At 38.4% G+C, this 17336-nt stretch overlaps 1 protein-coding gene across 4 annotated transcripts in view; it reads left to right on the forward strand.

Moving 5' to 3' along the window:
- The window catches only part of ANTXR1 (ANTXR cell adhesion molecule 1), a 308995-nt gene that overhangs the window by 40306 nt on the left and 251353 nt on the right, over positions 1–17336 (forward strand). For all 4 annotated transcript variants that reach the window (XR_011972695.1, XR_011972694.1, XM_072635321.1 and 1 more), the window contains exons 4-6: positions 13317–13398; positions 13974–14007; positions 16827–16906. Coding sequence is in view for 2 of the 4 variants with exons in the window: in XM_072635321.1 (XP_072491422.1) it covers positions 13317–13398; positions 13974–14007; positions 16827–16906 (196 nt within the window). In the remaining 2 variants the exon portion in view is untranslated. The remainder of the gene's footprint in view (positions 1–13316; positions 13399–13973; positions 14008–16826; positions 16907–17336) is intronic.

The following is a 17336-nucleotide window of genomic DNA, read 5'->3' on the forward strand; positions in this document are numbered from 1 at the left end:
TCCAGGGCCATCTACACTTACCCCCCCCACACACACACACACATACACACGTATATATGTGAAAATATGTATGCATATGTGTGTATTTTATACAATATAACACTAATATATAATTATATATTGTAAAATAAGTAAATAGGGAGGTTAAGAAGCAAGGAATTATGTTAAAAACAAATAAAACCAGAGGAAGGAGAAGCAGTAATTCACCTCCTAGGATTATTAAAAGTTTAATTGCTTACAAATATAAATATAGTTTATATTAATTGCTGTTATATAAACATAGTTGTTAAATTACTTTCTGGGGAATTTCTGGGGAATAAACACTAAAAATAGTGTTTATAAAATCATTTCTTTTTAAATCGTTCTTCCTGTAGTGTTTTCTCTTATTTTTGTATGTTGAAATTAATTATGGGTCATAGAACCATAGAGGTAGAAGGAACCTTAGAGGCCATCATTTTGTCTCCCTAAGTGCCTAGCAAAGTGCTCTTTAAATAGAAGATATTTTAATACAGTTGCCGAAGCTGAACTGGTCTAAACATCATTTTACAAATGGGGAAACAGAGGTCCAGAGTCAGGAAATAACAAGCCCACGGTCCCATAGCTACCTAATGGCTGAGCTGGATTAGAACCCTGATGCTTCTCAGTTCAGTGCTTATAGCATCAGTGCTTATAGGCCTAAAGTTGAAAAACATCCTTGAGATGATTCAAATGAAGGCCTCAGTTCCCATATTTTAGAAACTTTTGGTCCATGAAGGTTAAAAGACATATCCAAGGGTGCAGAACTGATATCCAAACCCAGGTCTCCTGACTGTGAAGCCCAGCAATGTTCCCACTGTCCCCACTGGACTCTGTTGCACAGGTCCAAGGGCACACATTATATTACAAAGCGACTCCATCACACAAGCTCTGAATAAAGGCTAGGGCTTTTCCTAGTAGATACGTGAGTAAATGTATCCCTCTCCTACATTTTTTTTTCTTTCATATCAATCATCACGTTTCCTGTCTAAGTGGATCTTCTCTTATTCTATTCAAAGATCCAAACAAGAAGTTTCCAAATGTTTACTAGCAGTTAAAAGCCTCAGTAACAATATAACAGTGTTACATAAACACAAAGTTACAAAGTTATTATCTAGAATTACCTCTTCTCTCCCCCTTCCCCAGCCCAGTTGTAAAATTACCAGTACAGAATTAGTCAGTCAACAAGCATTTATTAAGCACCTACTATATACTTAGCACTGTGCTAAGTGCTGGAAATTTTTTAAAAGGCAAAAACATGAAGCAGTTAGACGAAAGTGCAGAATCAGTAGGTAACTTTATTCCACTCCCACCTGGTAACTCCATTGACTTTCTGCGACGGATTCCGGGCACACAATCAGAGTTGAGCTTTCTCATCCATAAGACTTTTGGTCATTTTCCCAGAAGGCTACTGACGCTTCTATTTCCTTTTATTGACTTCCTTGCCTATTAACTTCTCAAATATAAAACAATGGAGAAACTGTTGGACCTGGTGTCAGGACAGCTTAGTCCACTTCCTGCCTCAGACACTAACTAATCACTTACTAGTCAGACACAGACAAGGAACGTAACCTCTATCTGCCTCAATTTTCTCCAATGTGAAATATCAGTAATAATAGCACCTAACTCCCAGGGCTGTTGTAGATAAAGTACTTTATACATCTCATACATTTAGAGCTGAAAGGGATCTTAGAGATCTGGTCTAAATTCCCACTATGCAGATGAGGAAACTAAGGCTCAGGAAGGTTCAGACTTACCCAAGGACACATAAATAGTAAGCGGTAGAGGTGGGTTTTGAACACTACTCTTTTTATGGCACCACACTGCCTCCCTGATTTAAGTGACGTGGAAATGTCCTCCCCTGATGCAGATCAGACACTCCTTGATATCAGACTCAAAGAATGTTCTATAAATGTGAGCTATCATTCTTCTGGGGCCAGTGTTTCTGGTTGCCATGAAACCACTGTGCTAAAGACTTCACTTATTTATGGTTGAGAGAAAAACTAATAGGTTTATAAGAATTCCTTAAGCTCATAAAGATATTTAAGTTGAGTTAGTTAAGTTCTTTCCTAGTGAATTATACCTAAAGGGTATATCAAAGAAGGGGTTCAGAGAACCTAGTCAGGGGCACCCTTTCCATAAGACAGGGCAGTCAAACTTCCATGAAGGATTGGTCTTACTTGGTACTTCAACCCAATCTCCCCTCTACCATGTAGGGAGGCAAAGCCCTCTCATTTGTTATTGACTACGATTGCCATGTGAGGTCTGGTTCCCTGTCCCCAGAATTTACTGAAATTATATAGAAAGCATGAACACTCAAAGAGGTAAATCTATGTGGACTTAGTTCAGTGCCCCAAGTCTGAAATGTGGAAAGCATGAAGATTCTCAAGAACCATTTCATCAAACATTCTGAGCACTCAGGAGGAAGCTCTCCGAAACTTTCTGGGCATTTCCTACAAGTTTTAATTGGAGAGTTATAAAAATTTTAGCACTGAAAGACTTTACAGGTCATTTGTTCCAACTCTTGCTTGAAGGACAAAATTTTCTCTATAACATACGTAAAGTATGGTCATCTGATTTCTTCATGAAGATCTAAATGAAGAAGGTTATATTCAATGACCTTTAATTTCCCTTCTAGCTCTTTATCTATGATCCTATGACCTCAAGTGATGAATGATTCATTATGAATTCAGCACATTTCATTTTTGGACAGCTCTAATTTTTCAAGACCTCTTTCTTTTACTAAGGTTAAATCTATCTCTCTGTAACTTCCTGTAACTTTGGTTATTGTTTTGACCTCTGTAGTCAAACATAATAAATCTAAGTTTTCTGCCATATGACCACTCTTTAAATATTTGAAGAACATCATTATGCTCACCACCGAGGCTTTGCTTTTCTAGGCTAAAAATCCCTAATTCCTTCAACTCTTCCTCTCACGAACAACACATGGAGATGTAGTTTGTTAGTATGTTTCCAAAACTGTGATGCCCAGGGCTGAACACAAATATTCCAGATGTGATCTTATGGCAGGGCACAGAAGAATTCTAACTTCTTTCATTCTAGAAATAATAATAAGAGCTAGCACTTATATGGTGGTTTAAGGTTTACAAAACATTTTGCAGTTATCACATTTTATCCTCACAAGCCCTCTGGGTGGTATATACTATTATTATTCTCATTTTATGGATGAGGAAACGGAGGCAGAAAGAGGTTAATTAACTTGCTTAGAATCATACAGCTAGTAGGTATCTGATTTTTTTTCTCAGGTCTTCCTGACTCCAGATTTAGTACTCTATCCACTCTGTCTATTGTACCACCTACCTGTTTATTATATGTTGAAAATGTAGCCTAATATCATTTAAGTTTTTATGGCATCTATGTAATAAAAGTGATTCATTAAACTTTTATTCTACTAAAATCTCCAGATCTTTTTATGTGAATTTCTGTCTATTTAAGTCTCCCCCATCTTATATTCATATAGTATACTTTTTGAAGGTAAATGTAACATTTCATACTTATTCCTTTTAAATTTCATCTAATTGAATTTTAGTCTTTTGTTCCATCCTTTCAATATTTTTTATCCTAATTGTCTTTTAAAAAGATTAGGTATTTTTCTAACCTTGTGTCACAAATTAGCAAACATCTTTTTACAAGTAATTGACAAAAATATCAAACAGAGCAAATCAAGGTCAGAGTCTTATGACATCCATTAAAAATGTTCTTCCTTGTTTACATTCATCTTAGTCACTAATCTTAGTACAGTTTTTCAACCACTTTCAAAACTATTTCTACCTATCATTACCTAGCCCACATTTATCCCATCTATAAGCAGAGAGATTCAGAGAATTTGTATCTATTATATCATTTTTATGTGGCCTTATAATTATCTCATCCATGTTTATCAATGTGTCTCCAAATCATATATTTAATTTCCTGGAAAATAGTATAGCTCAAGGTGGATGGAGATTTAAAGGAATTTATTCCAAACCCCACGTGCTATTTACTACATATCTTACTCTGGTCATTTAACTTCACTGGACCTAAATTTTCTCTTTTGTAAAATGAATGGGGGAATTCTACTAGAAATGAATTTTACTAGAACACTTTGTTTGGCTCTTCCAACTCTAAATCTATTATTCCATAATTTAATTTATTTAATATCACTAAAGATGTTCAATTCCTTTCTCTTGCCTCCAGCAAGCAATACCTCTGTCCAGGGTTCTGTACTTAAAAATAGCTAACAATAAACAAAATACTCCTTGTAACTGAGCTATCATTTTAAAGCAAGAACAATCCAAGCGCAAAGACCAGAAATCTGGTGAAAATCCTACTGAAATCTAGATAAACTCATTATCTATAGTGCTCCTGGTCTAGTAAATTAGTAATTACATCAAGTCTTCTGTCAAAAAAATTGAAATTAGGTTAGACTATTTGGGTTTATTCCCCCCACCAAAAATTTATTAATTTATTTATTTTTAGTTTTCAACATTCAATTCCATAAGTTTGAAATTTTCTCCCACTCCTCCTTCCCTCCCCAAGATGGCATGCTATCTGATATAGACTTTACACATACATTCCTATTAAACACATTTCCAAATTAGTCATCTTGCAACAAATGGGAGAAACCATGGGAAAGAAAAACAAGATAAAACAAAAAAGAAAATAGTCTGCTTCACTCTGCATTCTGACTCCTATTTGGATTTATTCTAAGTGAGCCCATGCTGGGTTATTTTGATCACTGCTTCACTTCACAGACTTAAAAAAAATACATTTTGGAATTCTGCCAGGAATGCAAGTCAAATGCACCATCCTAACATTCAAAAGATCCTACTTCCTCTTTTAAAAAAAATCAGTTTAGCTACGTGCCATCCTCTGGCAACTGTCCTATTTGCCACAGCTGCTTATGGATTCCCCCCAGGTCCCCAGCAATCCGGTGCATGCATGCTTTCAGTCCTTTGAGATGGGGGGGATGTAGAGCTGGAACTCACAGAGGGCAGCCAGGTACTTTCTTCTCAGCTATCTTTGTGCTTATTTTCATTCTACCTGACAATCTAAAAGACATCCCCTTTGATAAGCTAAATAACAGTATACGAGAAAGGTCTAGAGTTTCCTGATGGTTGATGCCTTCAGTGTGAGTCTTGTTACATGATCCAGATCATTGCTCTCCAAGTCCTTGTAGATACTTTTATGAGCTGCTGAGAGAGACAGAGAGACAGAGAGAGAGAGAGAGAGACAGAGAGAGAGACAGAGAGAGAGACAGAGAGAGAGAGAGAGAGAGAGAGAGACAGAGAGAGAGAGAGAGAGAGAGAGACAGAGAGAGAGACAGAGAGACAGAGAGAGAGACAGAGAGAGAGACAGAGAGAGAGAGAGACAGAGACAGAGAGAGAGAGAGAGAGAGACAGAGAGAGAGAGAGAGAGAGAGAGAGAGAGAGAGAGAGAGAGAGAGAGAGAGAGAGAGAGAGAGAGAATTGCCCCTGATGCCTCCTTAAATAAATAAAAACCATAACCTGGTTTTTATTTGACCTGGTGGTCAAACTTCAGGTGAAGAACCCTCCACCTCCAGCTTAACTAGTCTTCAAAGGACAGGTGCACAAACTTCCTCTATGTGGGTCCCATCACTACTGGCAACCTACAGTGGTTTAGGGCCCCTTAAAAGTTGAGTCAAGTCAGCACACATTTATTAAGTGTATACCTACTATTCTGGGAAGCTAGGTGATACCGTAGCTAGAGCACTGGGCTTAGAATCAGGAAGCCTCATCTTTATGAGTTCAAATCTGGCTTCAGATACTTACTAGTTGTGTGACTCTGGGCAAGTCACTTAATCCCATTTATTTCAGTTTCCTCATCTTTAAAATGAGCCAGAGAAGGAAATGGTAAACCATTCCAGTATCTATGCCAAAAAAAACCAAACCCTCAAAATTGGGTCATGACTGAACAACAAACAACAACCTACTATGCTCCAGACATTGTGATAAGCATTGTTGACATAAAGGCCAAAAACAAAAACAATCCCTGCTTTGAAGGAGCTCACACTGTAATGTTTTCACTGGAGTGAAAACATGCAAAGACCTATATATAGACAAAATACAGACAGGAAAAATGATGGATAATATTAGAGGGAGTGCACTAGCATTTAAGGGGATCAGAAAAGGCTTCATGTAGAACAGTGGTGGGGAACCTGTGACCTCAGGGCCACATGTAGCCATCAAGGTCCTCAGGTGCTAGCCTGGGCACCTGGTAGAAGATGGGATTTTAGTGGAGACTTAAAAGAAGCAGGAAGCAGAGGTGATGAGGGACAGCCAGTCCTGGATGGACAATTAGTGAAAAGTCACCAGTAGAGATGAAATGTCACAGGAAAGGAGTCACTGGATCACAGAGTCCATGAAATGTGAGGAGGTTGGGGGGTAGGAAGACCAGAAAGGTAGAAAAGGAAGATGCCTCCACAGCCCCAGGAGACGTTTGAGGAAGATCCCAGTGGATGTGAGAAAGGAGTAGAAGCAAACTTAGAAATCAAACCTTCATGGTCAAGAACCTGGGGATGCTGAGGCCCAGAGAGATGAAAAGCTTGAACTGACAGAGTAGCAACCAGAGAGACTTGGGGGACACCCATCCTAGTATCCTTGCCCCATCATTTCCTGATCCAGTCACCTTCTTGGCCTTTCTGTTGGCTCGAATGTCTTGTACCATGGGAGTAATATGGGGATGGAAGCACAGTAAATATGAGGGCTTTATTGAGGGAGGGTCACACTTTTCAGGCATCCTGAGACAGGAAGTCCCCTTATGAGGGCTAGGGGGAGGACACCTGAGGTGGACGTTGGGGCTGGGTAGTTTAGAGGTAGTAGCTGGGTGTGGGGAAGGGTGTGTAGCATGTCCAAGGGAGGAGGCTTTTTGAGCTTCGCTCAGTTGGTTTAGCCCTGATCAGAGAAGTGAGGCTACACATTCCTCAAGGGGGTCAGGAATGTATATATTAGGAAAAAAACTAGAGGGACCCTGGTGAAGACTAAAGACCTTGCCGTATGAGTATCAATTGAAGCCATTGGAGCTGTTTAACCTAGAGAACAGAAGAATTCAGATCACAGATATAGATATTAGGGGATCCTGGAGTCCATCTATTCTCACACTCACTTTTCAGATGAAGAACTGAGGCCCTGAGATGTTAAGTGATTTGCCCAAAGGCAAACAGGTGGAAAAAGCAGGATTTGAACCCATCTCTGACTCCAAAGGGCAGCTGGCGGTGCAGTGAATGGAGTGCTGGAAGTCTGGAAGTTTCCTTTTCCAAAGTTCAAATCTGACTTCAGATACTTGCTAGCTGTGTGACCTTGGACAATTCACTTAACCCTGTTTGCCTCAGTTTCCTCATCTGTAAAAGGAGCAGGAGAGGGAAATGACAAACTACTCCAATATTTTTGCTAAGAAAACCCTAAATGACGTTGCAAAGAGGCAGACACTACTGAACAATTACTAAACAACCAACTCCAAATTCAGGTTGTTTCTACTGTTCTGCACTTAATGGGGAACATGGTAGCTCCTGCAGAATGGGGACTGTTACATAGCACCTAGCACAGTATCAGTCTTATTTGTTGTTGCTTGTTAGTTAGTCGATTATTTGTGTCCAACTCTGTGACCCCATTTTGGGGCTTTCTTAGTGAAGATGCTGGATGGTTTGCTTTTCCTTCTCCAACTCATTTTTCCAGAGGAGGAAACTGAGGCAGACAGGTTAAGCGATTTGCCTAGAGTCACAAGCTAGTAGGTATCTGAGGCCAGATTTGAACTCTAGTCCTCCTGACTCCAGGGCCAGCACTCTGTGCCGCCTAGCCGTCTATCTGACTCATAATAAGTGCTTAATTAATTCTTGTTGATTATCACGAAGTCCCTCTCTTCTCCTCAAGATCCCCACCATTGTGTGTTTATAATTATTCTTTATTAAAACTTCTTATCCCTCCTGAGCTTCTATTTTTTAGTGCCTCAGGCTGTGGAATAATACTTATCTTTTCTCTAAGCCTTCTGAAATCTGCTCTCATGATATGTAGTATACATGTAAATCTCTGTTTAACATTCCTTTTCTTATCTGTCATAAACTCTAAAATATACATGATGGTTTTCTACTTCATCAGTGAGTTTTTCTTTGTTAGTCAAAATCACTTCCAGACTAACAGTTGTCCTTATGTGTCCTTCTGGAAGATGAAGTCATCGAAAAAGCAAGTCAGGAATTTCTCAAATGCTTTTCTCTTTAGCAGAGAGAGAGAGAAGGAGGAAGAAAGACAGACAGAGAGAGGGAGAGGGAGAGAGGAGAGAGAGAGAGAGAGAGAGAGAGAGAGAGAGAGAGAGAGAGAGAGAGAGAGAGAGAGAGAGAGAGAGAACTTCAATGCTTTCAAAACATTTTACAGATTTTTTTTTCTAGAAGACATCTGTAGAAGTATGGCACTATGCATTTCATTATCATGACCATTTAGGAAAATTGGTTTGAGATGATTTTTCATATCTCAAGGGAAAATAAACATATTTTCTGCCATTTGGTAGAGGGGTCTGTGGGATTAAGTACCTTGTTTAATGTCTAGAAATCTTGAAAGTTAGGGGTTTTGGGATAGAATCCAAGAAACTATTCTTGGGCAACCTTCAGTCATCTTTTGGGATCTTCCTGGAGTTCACTTTTATTACTAATATCACTGGGGGAAATGTCATATATCAAACACATCTCTTGTTTCCTGGATCAGATTGATTATGCCATGTCATCAGTAAAAGACAAACTTCTAAAACCCTTCTGAAATGAAAAACATAACTCAATATTTAATATTTGAAATCAGCAATATTCATTCTTTTGAGGAGACTGATAACATTACAAATTTAAAAAGGCCTATATAGAGAAAAGGAGAAGAGATATATGTAGATTTGGGGGAAATGTCCTACATACCTCCTTTGTTTTTGTCATTTATTCAGAATTTTTTTAAAAAATTATGAAGCACCTATTGGGTATAGAACAATATTATGCAACACTGAGTGAGATAAAAATCTTCAATGACTAGCATTGTAGACTAAAAATATCATCCATCTTCTACCTGAAGACTTTCAGTTATGGAGAACTCGTCTTCTCTAAAGTCAACCTGTTCCATGTTGGAATAGCTATAATTATTAGGATGTTTTTCCTTGTATGGAGCAGAATTTTGCTTTTCTACAACTTTTACCCATTTCACCCATAGTGCAGCCTTATGAGCCCAAGTGGAACAAACAAGTCTATCCCCTTTCCACATGATCCCTTTAGATGTCTGAAGATAATTATTGTAGGATAGTCCCTGTCTTCATGGAAAAGGTGATGATCACCTTTATATAATACAAAATTGCACACGATATGGGGACCAAGAAGTCTCTGAGATGTCTGGCTCTGTTGTCCTTTTCTATTTTTCTTAGATTCAGTAGACTCTTTTGATTAAATGATTCTGAAAATCATGACTTCAACCCCAATGCAGTAAAATGCTATCTGTTATCAGACTGTGTAGAAAATACCAATGTGATAGCAAAGACATTTAGTAAATATACTAAAGCAGTCTAAACAAGGTAAGGATAAAAGTATCAAAGTCTCCTCTGCCTCATAGACCAATGGGTGCAATCGCCTCAGATGGAGTAGGTAATAAGATGGAAATTTCCCAAACAAAACTCATGAGGGGATGTGGAGACCTTAGACAGGGTAAGGAAACTGTCAATTAACTCTCAGTGCTCCCTAAGTATTCTCTTGGTGGCCAGTATGAATATGTACTGTCTTGGGCAGTCTAGAATACACTTATCAGGGGGATCTGGAGTCATCAAATTGCTGTAGAGACCCCCACCCATCTCCCCACAGACTACAACTTGTCTTTCAGTCTCCTCTTTTCTCCTCTTTTTTCTCCCCTCTTTTCTCTCTTTTCTTCTTTCCTCTTCTCTCCTCTCCTCTGTCTCTGTCTTTCTCTGTGTCTCCTGTCTCTCTCTTTCTCTCTCTCTTTCTCTCTCTCTCTCTCTCTCTCTCTCTCTCTCTCTCTCTCTCTCTCTCTCTCTCTCTCTCTTTCTCTCTCTTTTCCTCTCTCTCTTTCCCTCTCTCAATATCCTGACCATGTTCATCCTCCTCTCATCATGGCTTCTGAGAAGACCCCAGAATTCCCTAGTCCTGAGCCCAGTTGCTTCTCCATCACATATTATTCATTCCCATGACTATAACAACCAATCAACAACCATGTATTAAGCTCTTTCTATGTGCTAAACACTGTCAAGCATTAGTCATGAAACAGCTCCTGCCCTCAAAGAGCTTAGATTCTATGTGGGGAAAATATGTACCCACATACAAAACTAATGAGGGGGTAATTTGGGAAAAAGACACCAGCAGCTAGGTGGGGAGGAGGGGATCAGGAAAGATTTCATTTAAGAAGTGGCATTTGAGTTGAGCTTTGAAGGAAACTGACCATTCTGAAAGACAGAAGGGAGGAGGGGGAACATTCTAGGCGTGGAAGCTAACCTTTGCAAAGGTACAGAGAGGGAAGAGAGGGTGCTGTACATGAAAGACAAGAAGGTCAGTTTGAATAGATTTCAGAGTGCATTAAAGGGAGAAACATGTAATAGACTGGGAAAGGTAGTTGGATTTACTTTGTGAAGAACTGAAAATGCCAAATAGAGAAGTTTCTATTTGATCCTGGATACAATAGGGAGTCACCTAAGCTTACATGGTCAGACCTACTTTTTAGGAATATCATTTTGAGAACTGTGTGGTAAATGTATTGAAGAGGAGGGATGGAAAGCAGGGAGATGATTAGAAAGTGATCACACTGGTCCAGGGGAGGGATGATGTGGGCCAGGCAGTTTTATTGCTTTGGTTTACACCCCTTTTCCTTCTTACTCCAGGTGCAAAACTCTCTAGGAGTCTAAGATTTCTCTGCAATAGCCTGAAGCTATTGCAATTTCTTTCAAAAATTTTGGATGGTGATGAATCTGCGATTTCATCAGTTTTGATCATTCTTGGAATGGAAATTTCCTCTATCAATGCAGATTAATACATCATCTCTAACTGATAGTTTTAGAGATTTCCCTGGGTCACTGAGTGGTTATATATGATTTGACTAGGATCACCCAGCTAGAGTATTCTAACTCTGTGACATGTTCAAAGGAGAGTTGAGAATCGAGTATTCTTTATATTCTGGAGCTGGGGTGGGGAGCATTATTGAGGAAAATCAGAGAACTTGGTTTCTAATTCTGGTTCTGAGACATCCAAACTCTGTGACTTAGTTGAAAAATGAAGACATTTCAGTAAGTGACATGTAAGGTCTCTTTCAACTCTAAATCAGTGACCTAGCAGCACTTTCTGGGAGAACTCAAATTTGAAGGGGCTTTTAAAGAGTATATAAGGGTTCAGAAGAGGAAAGTGGTGGCCAAAAGGAAGCATTGGGGAGAGTAGTCTCTGCATAGAAAATTAATCAAATAAATTAACTCAAGTAAAAACTCCTGCAGGCCAGAGAGACATTGAGGCCCAGAGTAGGGACGGAAGAAGGGCATATCAGTGCACTCACTCATGCTAAAATACTATGGCCCAGAACAATTAAGCGGCTTTTCCAAGGTCACATTGATGGACTACAACTGATTTGGGATTTGAATCCATTTTTCTACCTCCAAATTCAGTGGTTTTTCTACCTACTCAGAAGATTTGTAATAAAGTCCTGGGTGCATCACTTTTTTGCTTCAGTTAAGTCACTTTTAGGAACCTTAGTACTCTCATCTGCAAAATGGGGATTATAATGCTTATGTAATACTGACTTTATAAGACTATTGTGAGGAAAGTGCTTTGTAATCCTTAGTGACATATGCATATACATATATATTCATGTGTGTATATATGTATACATATATTATATTGTACCCAGTAGTATGGTAGAAGGGTTGTTTAATGATAATTTTGCCCACTGTATGACCTCTATTCAGCTTCAGCAAGTTCTCATGAAGATAACAAGAGCTTATCAACATTTTAAGACTTTCTTCCCCAAATATCTTAATTCTAAAAAAAGTTCTATTAGTTCTGACTAAAGTACAACAATCCACTGTCCAACGGGACTGTTAGATCATATATTTATTTTTCTGGGCTCTTTGGGATGCTTGAAGAAGGGGTAGGTGGATCAGGGGCTGAGGGATGCAATCTAATTGAGATCTAGCTACAAGTTGTATTAAGGATTTACTTATACAGACTTAAGACCATTTAACCCAGTTCATGATCTCACCAGACACAACAGCATCAATGGAATAAGGCCAAGTAAAAAGCAATTTTCCCACCTAACCATTATTTGTGTTGGAACTAGGGAAACACAGATTTTAGGAAAACACATGTGCAAGCAGCTGGAACAGGTTTAGAGGAGGCATTCCAGTTGCAAGGCACTCTTTGGGCAATGGGGAAAAAATGGAATATTTGTCAAGGATCCCTTCTTTACGCGTCCAAAAAGGCTATATATCCAAACATATCTTACACTCCTTTCTGTCTTAGCACAACACTTCTAGTTTTAACTAAAAAGTGTTTTCTAATTCATCTTATTCACCATATAATAACTTCCATGATCAGAACCAGTGATATAAGAAGTATTCATTCATTTACTGAAGTAATTGAGTAATTAGTTGTTCCTGACTCTATGCACCCATGGACTTTGTCCTAGGGTTTTCTTGGCAAAGACATCTGAGAGGTTTACCATTTCATTCTGAGGAACTGAGGCAAACAGGGTTAAGTAACTTGCCCACGGTCACACAGCTAGACCTAGCAACATATCCACTGTGCCACCTAGTTGCCCATTACATGGCATACACTGTCAGTAAAAGGGCCAGTTCTGACTGGTTAATAGATTTCTAGAGATTTTTTTTTAAACATCTTCATCTACTGGTTTCCCTAGTTTCTTTTAAGTCCCAACTAAAATCCTATTTTCTATTAGAAGACTTGCCCAACTCTTCCTAATGCCACTGCCTTCTCTCTGTTAATTATCTCCTTTTTTTCCTCTATAGAACTTGTTTGTACTTACTAGTTTACTTGCTGTCTTCCTTCTTACATTGTAAGCTCTTTGAGGTTAAGGACTTTCTTTTGCCTCTTTTTGTATCCCCAGAGCTTAGCACGGTGTCTGGCACATAGTAAACACTTAATAACTATTAATTGACTGACCAAATGCATTAGTTTGACACTATTGGAATTAGCATACACATTGACCCAATAGAGTCATGTCAAAGCATTTGCATTACTACCAAAGCCAGTAGGACAAACCTCAAAAGCAAAGATTTCCCTGAATGGTCTTACACAGTATCTTTTTGGTTTTCAGAGAACAGATTCGCCAAGGCTTAGAAGAGCTACAAAAAGTCCTGCCTGGAGGAGACACGTACATGAACGAAGGGTTTCAAAGGGTAAATTTTTGAATAATTATAAAACACAAACCTATGGAATTTTCAGAATAACACATTCTAGCCAGAGAAGACAAAAAGATTAAGTGAATTTAAAAGCATATTCTTTTTAGAGCCACAAAAGAAATAGCAATGACAATTTTGCTTTGACTTGGGAGACTAAAGAGAGGTATCCAATATCTCTGGTCTGACACTGGTGATGAAGAGTTCATTAGTTAATGCAAATCTTGGCAGATAGTAAAAGCCCACAGGAAATTCCCACTCTTTTCCCAAAAGGATGTCTTCTCAGGTTGGTAGAATAAGGAATTTCATTTGATGAGAAAGTGTCCTTCACTCCAGCATAAGTAAAAAGGGATCCCAGGTTCACATAAAGTATGACCTAGATAATTAATCCTATGTAATTGTAGCCTTAGATCATCATCACTGATTGATTATGAAATGGATCCTAGCTGTTAAATGCCTTGTATACAGACTCCATTCTGACTGTAGAGTCCTATTCTGAACTGTGTGCATGAATATTGCATTTGAAATGCAACCTGTGAATCTCTCTCTGATCATCCTATTCATGTGTATTTCAGGCCAATGAGCAGATTTATTATGAAAATATTCAAGGTAAGAAGATATTACGGATTACCCAATTTTCTTTCATTTTCCAGTTTGCTCCTAAAAATTGGTATCATGCACATATTCAACTTTATGCATAGTTCATATAGGGAAACGTCATCCACAAAGAGGGTGGGAGGCATATAAGAGAATGAGAGACACTGGTTCATTTTGGCTCTTGTTCGCATAGCGGGAAATTGCCCTCAAAGTAGCAGAAAACCCAGGCAATCACAGGAAGCAATTGCCCTTTGGTTTTGTGCCTTGTTTCCAGGCAGTCTTTAGCAGACTTGTGTGCCTCTGATATCTGTTGCATGTGTAATTAATCACCCTGCCTAGGATTGGCCACTAAATCTTTTTATCAGTATACTTACTGTCTGTCTTGCACTTTGAGGGAATAGGATTTATGTGCATTAAGCTTTTGTACAACCACTATTTTAGAGTGTAAATGGGAGGGAGAGATAGAGGGAGGGATTGCTTAGTACTTACTGCTTATCTGAACAACTCTTTCACTGCCTAATTATTCCCACAAAAATTTAGCCATAGAGAAGATTTTTTCTTCCAGAGATATGGGATTGTCTATTTCAGCAGGTTTCAAAGTATCATCCCTAAAGCCCTTTCAGAGGGATTGCTAGGTCAAAATTATTTTCATAATAATATTACAATATATTTCAGCAGACTGAATGCAAAAGTAGATATGAGAATATAGCTGCCTTCAAGCCAGATATTAGATTTGCAAATATATTTTTAAAAAGTCATTTTCTTTCTTTTTTATTGTAGAAGATATTTTTCATAAAATGTTAACATGTTATGTTAGCACATATAATGGGTTTGTTTGTGACTTTCAAATGAATTAATAAAAGCTACTTTAATTTTTTTAGTTTTAAATTGTACTAGAGTAAAATCAATAATTCCAACTTATATAAAGAATAGCTGAGGGTCCCTAGTAATTTTCAAGAATATAAAGGGGCTCTGGAAACACAATATTTTTTAACTTAATGGTCTAATTGGTCTTTCATCTCCAATTCAGATCATAAGATTGTAAAGTTAGGGATCTGAGAGATAATCTAGGCCAGCCCTTTCCTTTTATTATTTCATTCAAAACTGCAACAGAGAAGTAGCATTGATGTAGACACATAGCAGTCCTGGCTAACCACTAATGCTAATGTTATATAGTGAAAATCTCCAGAAGCATCTCATGGGTTTTGATAACTGCTACAAGACCCTATATATTTTACAGTCAACTAATTCAGTTAGCACAGAGTTACCCTATATTATTATTATATTGACCCTGTGTCAGTGCTACCTGTGGCATTAGAAGTTTTGGTTACATTTACAGGGTGCCATTCTCCTCACAAACCTGGGAGAAAATCTCTTCACTAGACATTCCACCACAAGGGTTCTTATCTTGGGATCCCAGAATTTTTTTACATATGTATGTAGGCATATGCACACATATATTTAATTATAATTGATTTCCTTTATCATCATGTATTTTATGTATTTAAAAACTTCATTCTGAGAAGGTGTCTCCAGGTTTCACATCCATGACACCAAAAACATTAAGAAATCCTGCTCTGGCAGATTAATATCAACTCCATCTACAGCTGCTTACCTTAAAAAAAAGTTTTACTAAAAGAAAGGGAAGTCAAAGGAACTTGCGTTTTCTGTACTAAGTAGTTACTGTGACTCTGAGTCCCAAATAGCTCACAGAGTATTTCCTGGGGTCACTTACTTTTCCAGCATGTGTCTCTCCCATGCTTTGTGCCTGATCTCCAAAGATATCACTGGGCTCTTCACTGTCCCCTTCTTTTAGACAATATTTTCTCAGCCCACTTGCTATCCCTGGTCCCAATGCAACCAATTGTTAGGTGGAGACACCTAACAATTTCTCTTCTCTTATATTTGGGCATTCCAGTCCTCTCCAGAGTTCTCTAGCAATGAAGTTTCAGACCAGGGATTCCCCTTTATCAAGATAACATGATGCAGTGGATCAATGTTGGACATGGAGTCATGAGAGCTGAACTCTGACACTAGCTATGTGACCATGGGCAAGTCACTACATGGTTCTGAGCCTTGATTTGTTCATACCTAAATTGGTGATGATAATAATGTTTTCATTGCCAATTTCATGAGACTATTGTGTGTGAAAGCATTATGTGGGACAGCAGGTTCAGAGCTGGAGGGGACCTCATTAGTCATCTAGAACATATCCTTCAAGTAGTGACCCACCTCTTCAGGAAGACTTCCAAGGAAGAAGAAACCCACCCTGTCCAGTCTGAAGACAGGCCATTCTAGTTTGGGACAGCTCTAATTCTTAGGAAAATTTTAATGTTGTCAGGCTTAAATTTGTCTGTTTTCAACTTTCACTCAACATTGAAGCATGTGGGTATTCCTTCTACAGACCTATAGTTCACCCATGTCATGGAGGTGAAAACCTTAAGAAAATCTTGAATTATTATGAGCAAAGAAACTTGTGACCAGATGACTAATTCTGGGGATGATTCTCCCCAACTTAGCTAGGCTGGTCTCCCCAATCTGAAGTCAAAGTCTTTCTGGATTGCTCAGCTTTCTTGGTGCTTATATATCTTTCCTATGGTCTTTGACAATACAGGGTCATCTTCATACCATGATTAGAGTATACCTTTTGTAGAGTAGTTTGAGACTGGGAACTTGAAAGAAAAGCACTTTTTTTCTAGTTGAAGCATTCAAGTTCCTTGATGTGATATGTTGGTGGCTAAACTAACAATACATTTATCCCCAGTGCTAAGGAAAGAGGCTTATCTTGTAAAGGCCTGTTTGAATGAATGAATTTGCTTTGCATTTGGCAGGGTACAGGACTGCTAGTGTCATCATTGCTCTGACAGATGGAGAACTCCATGAAGATTTTTTCTTTTATGCAGAGCAAGAGGTAAGAGATTGGGCTTGCCTCACCCATTGCTGAATGTGCACACATCCGCAAACATGCACACACATGCACACACATATATATACATACACCCACATCTATATTTTTCTTGTATCTCTTCATATGTGTCAGATGTGAACTTGGTTCTTCTACTATATTGTAAGTTCCATAAGATCAGGGACCGTGTCTTCTTCAAACTTTGTACGTTTTCTATTACTTAACACTGTCAATCAATCAACCCATTAACCAATATTTATTGTGTCTATCATGTGACAAACTGTGCTAGACTCTGGGGCTACAAATAAAAAGAAAGAAAAAATCTCCACTTGCAGAGAACTTATGTTGTAATGGGAAAGGCAATTAGTACCTATAAAAATAGAGAGAAAGAACATAGAGCTAATATGTACAAATACATGTGTGTACACATATGTAT

Source organism: Notamacropus eugenii, chromosome 1, assembly GCF_028372415.1.
Source record: "Notamacropus eugenii isolate mMacEug1 chromosome 1, mMacEug1.pri_v2, whole genome shotgun sequence".
NCBI classification, from domain to species: domain Eukaryota; kingdom Metazoa; phylum Chordata; class Mammalia; order Diprotodontia; family Macropodidae; genus Notamacropus; species Notamacropus eugenii.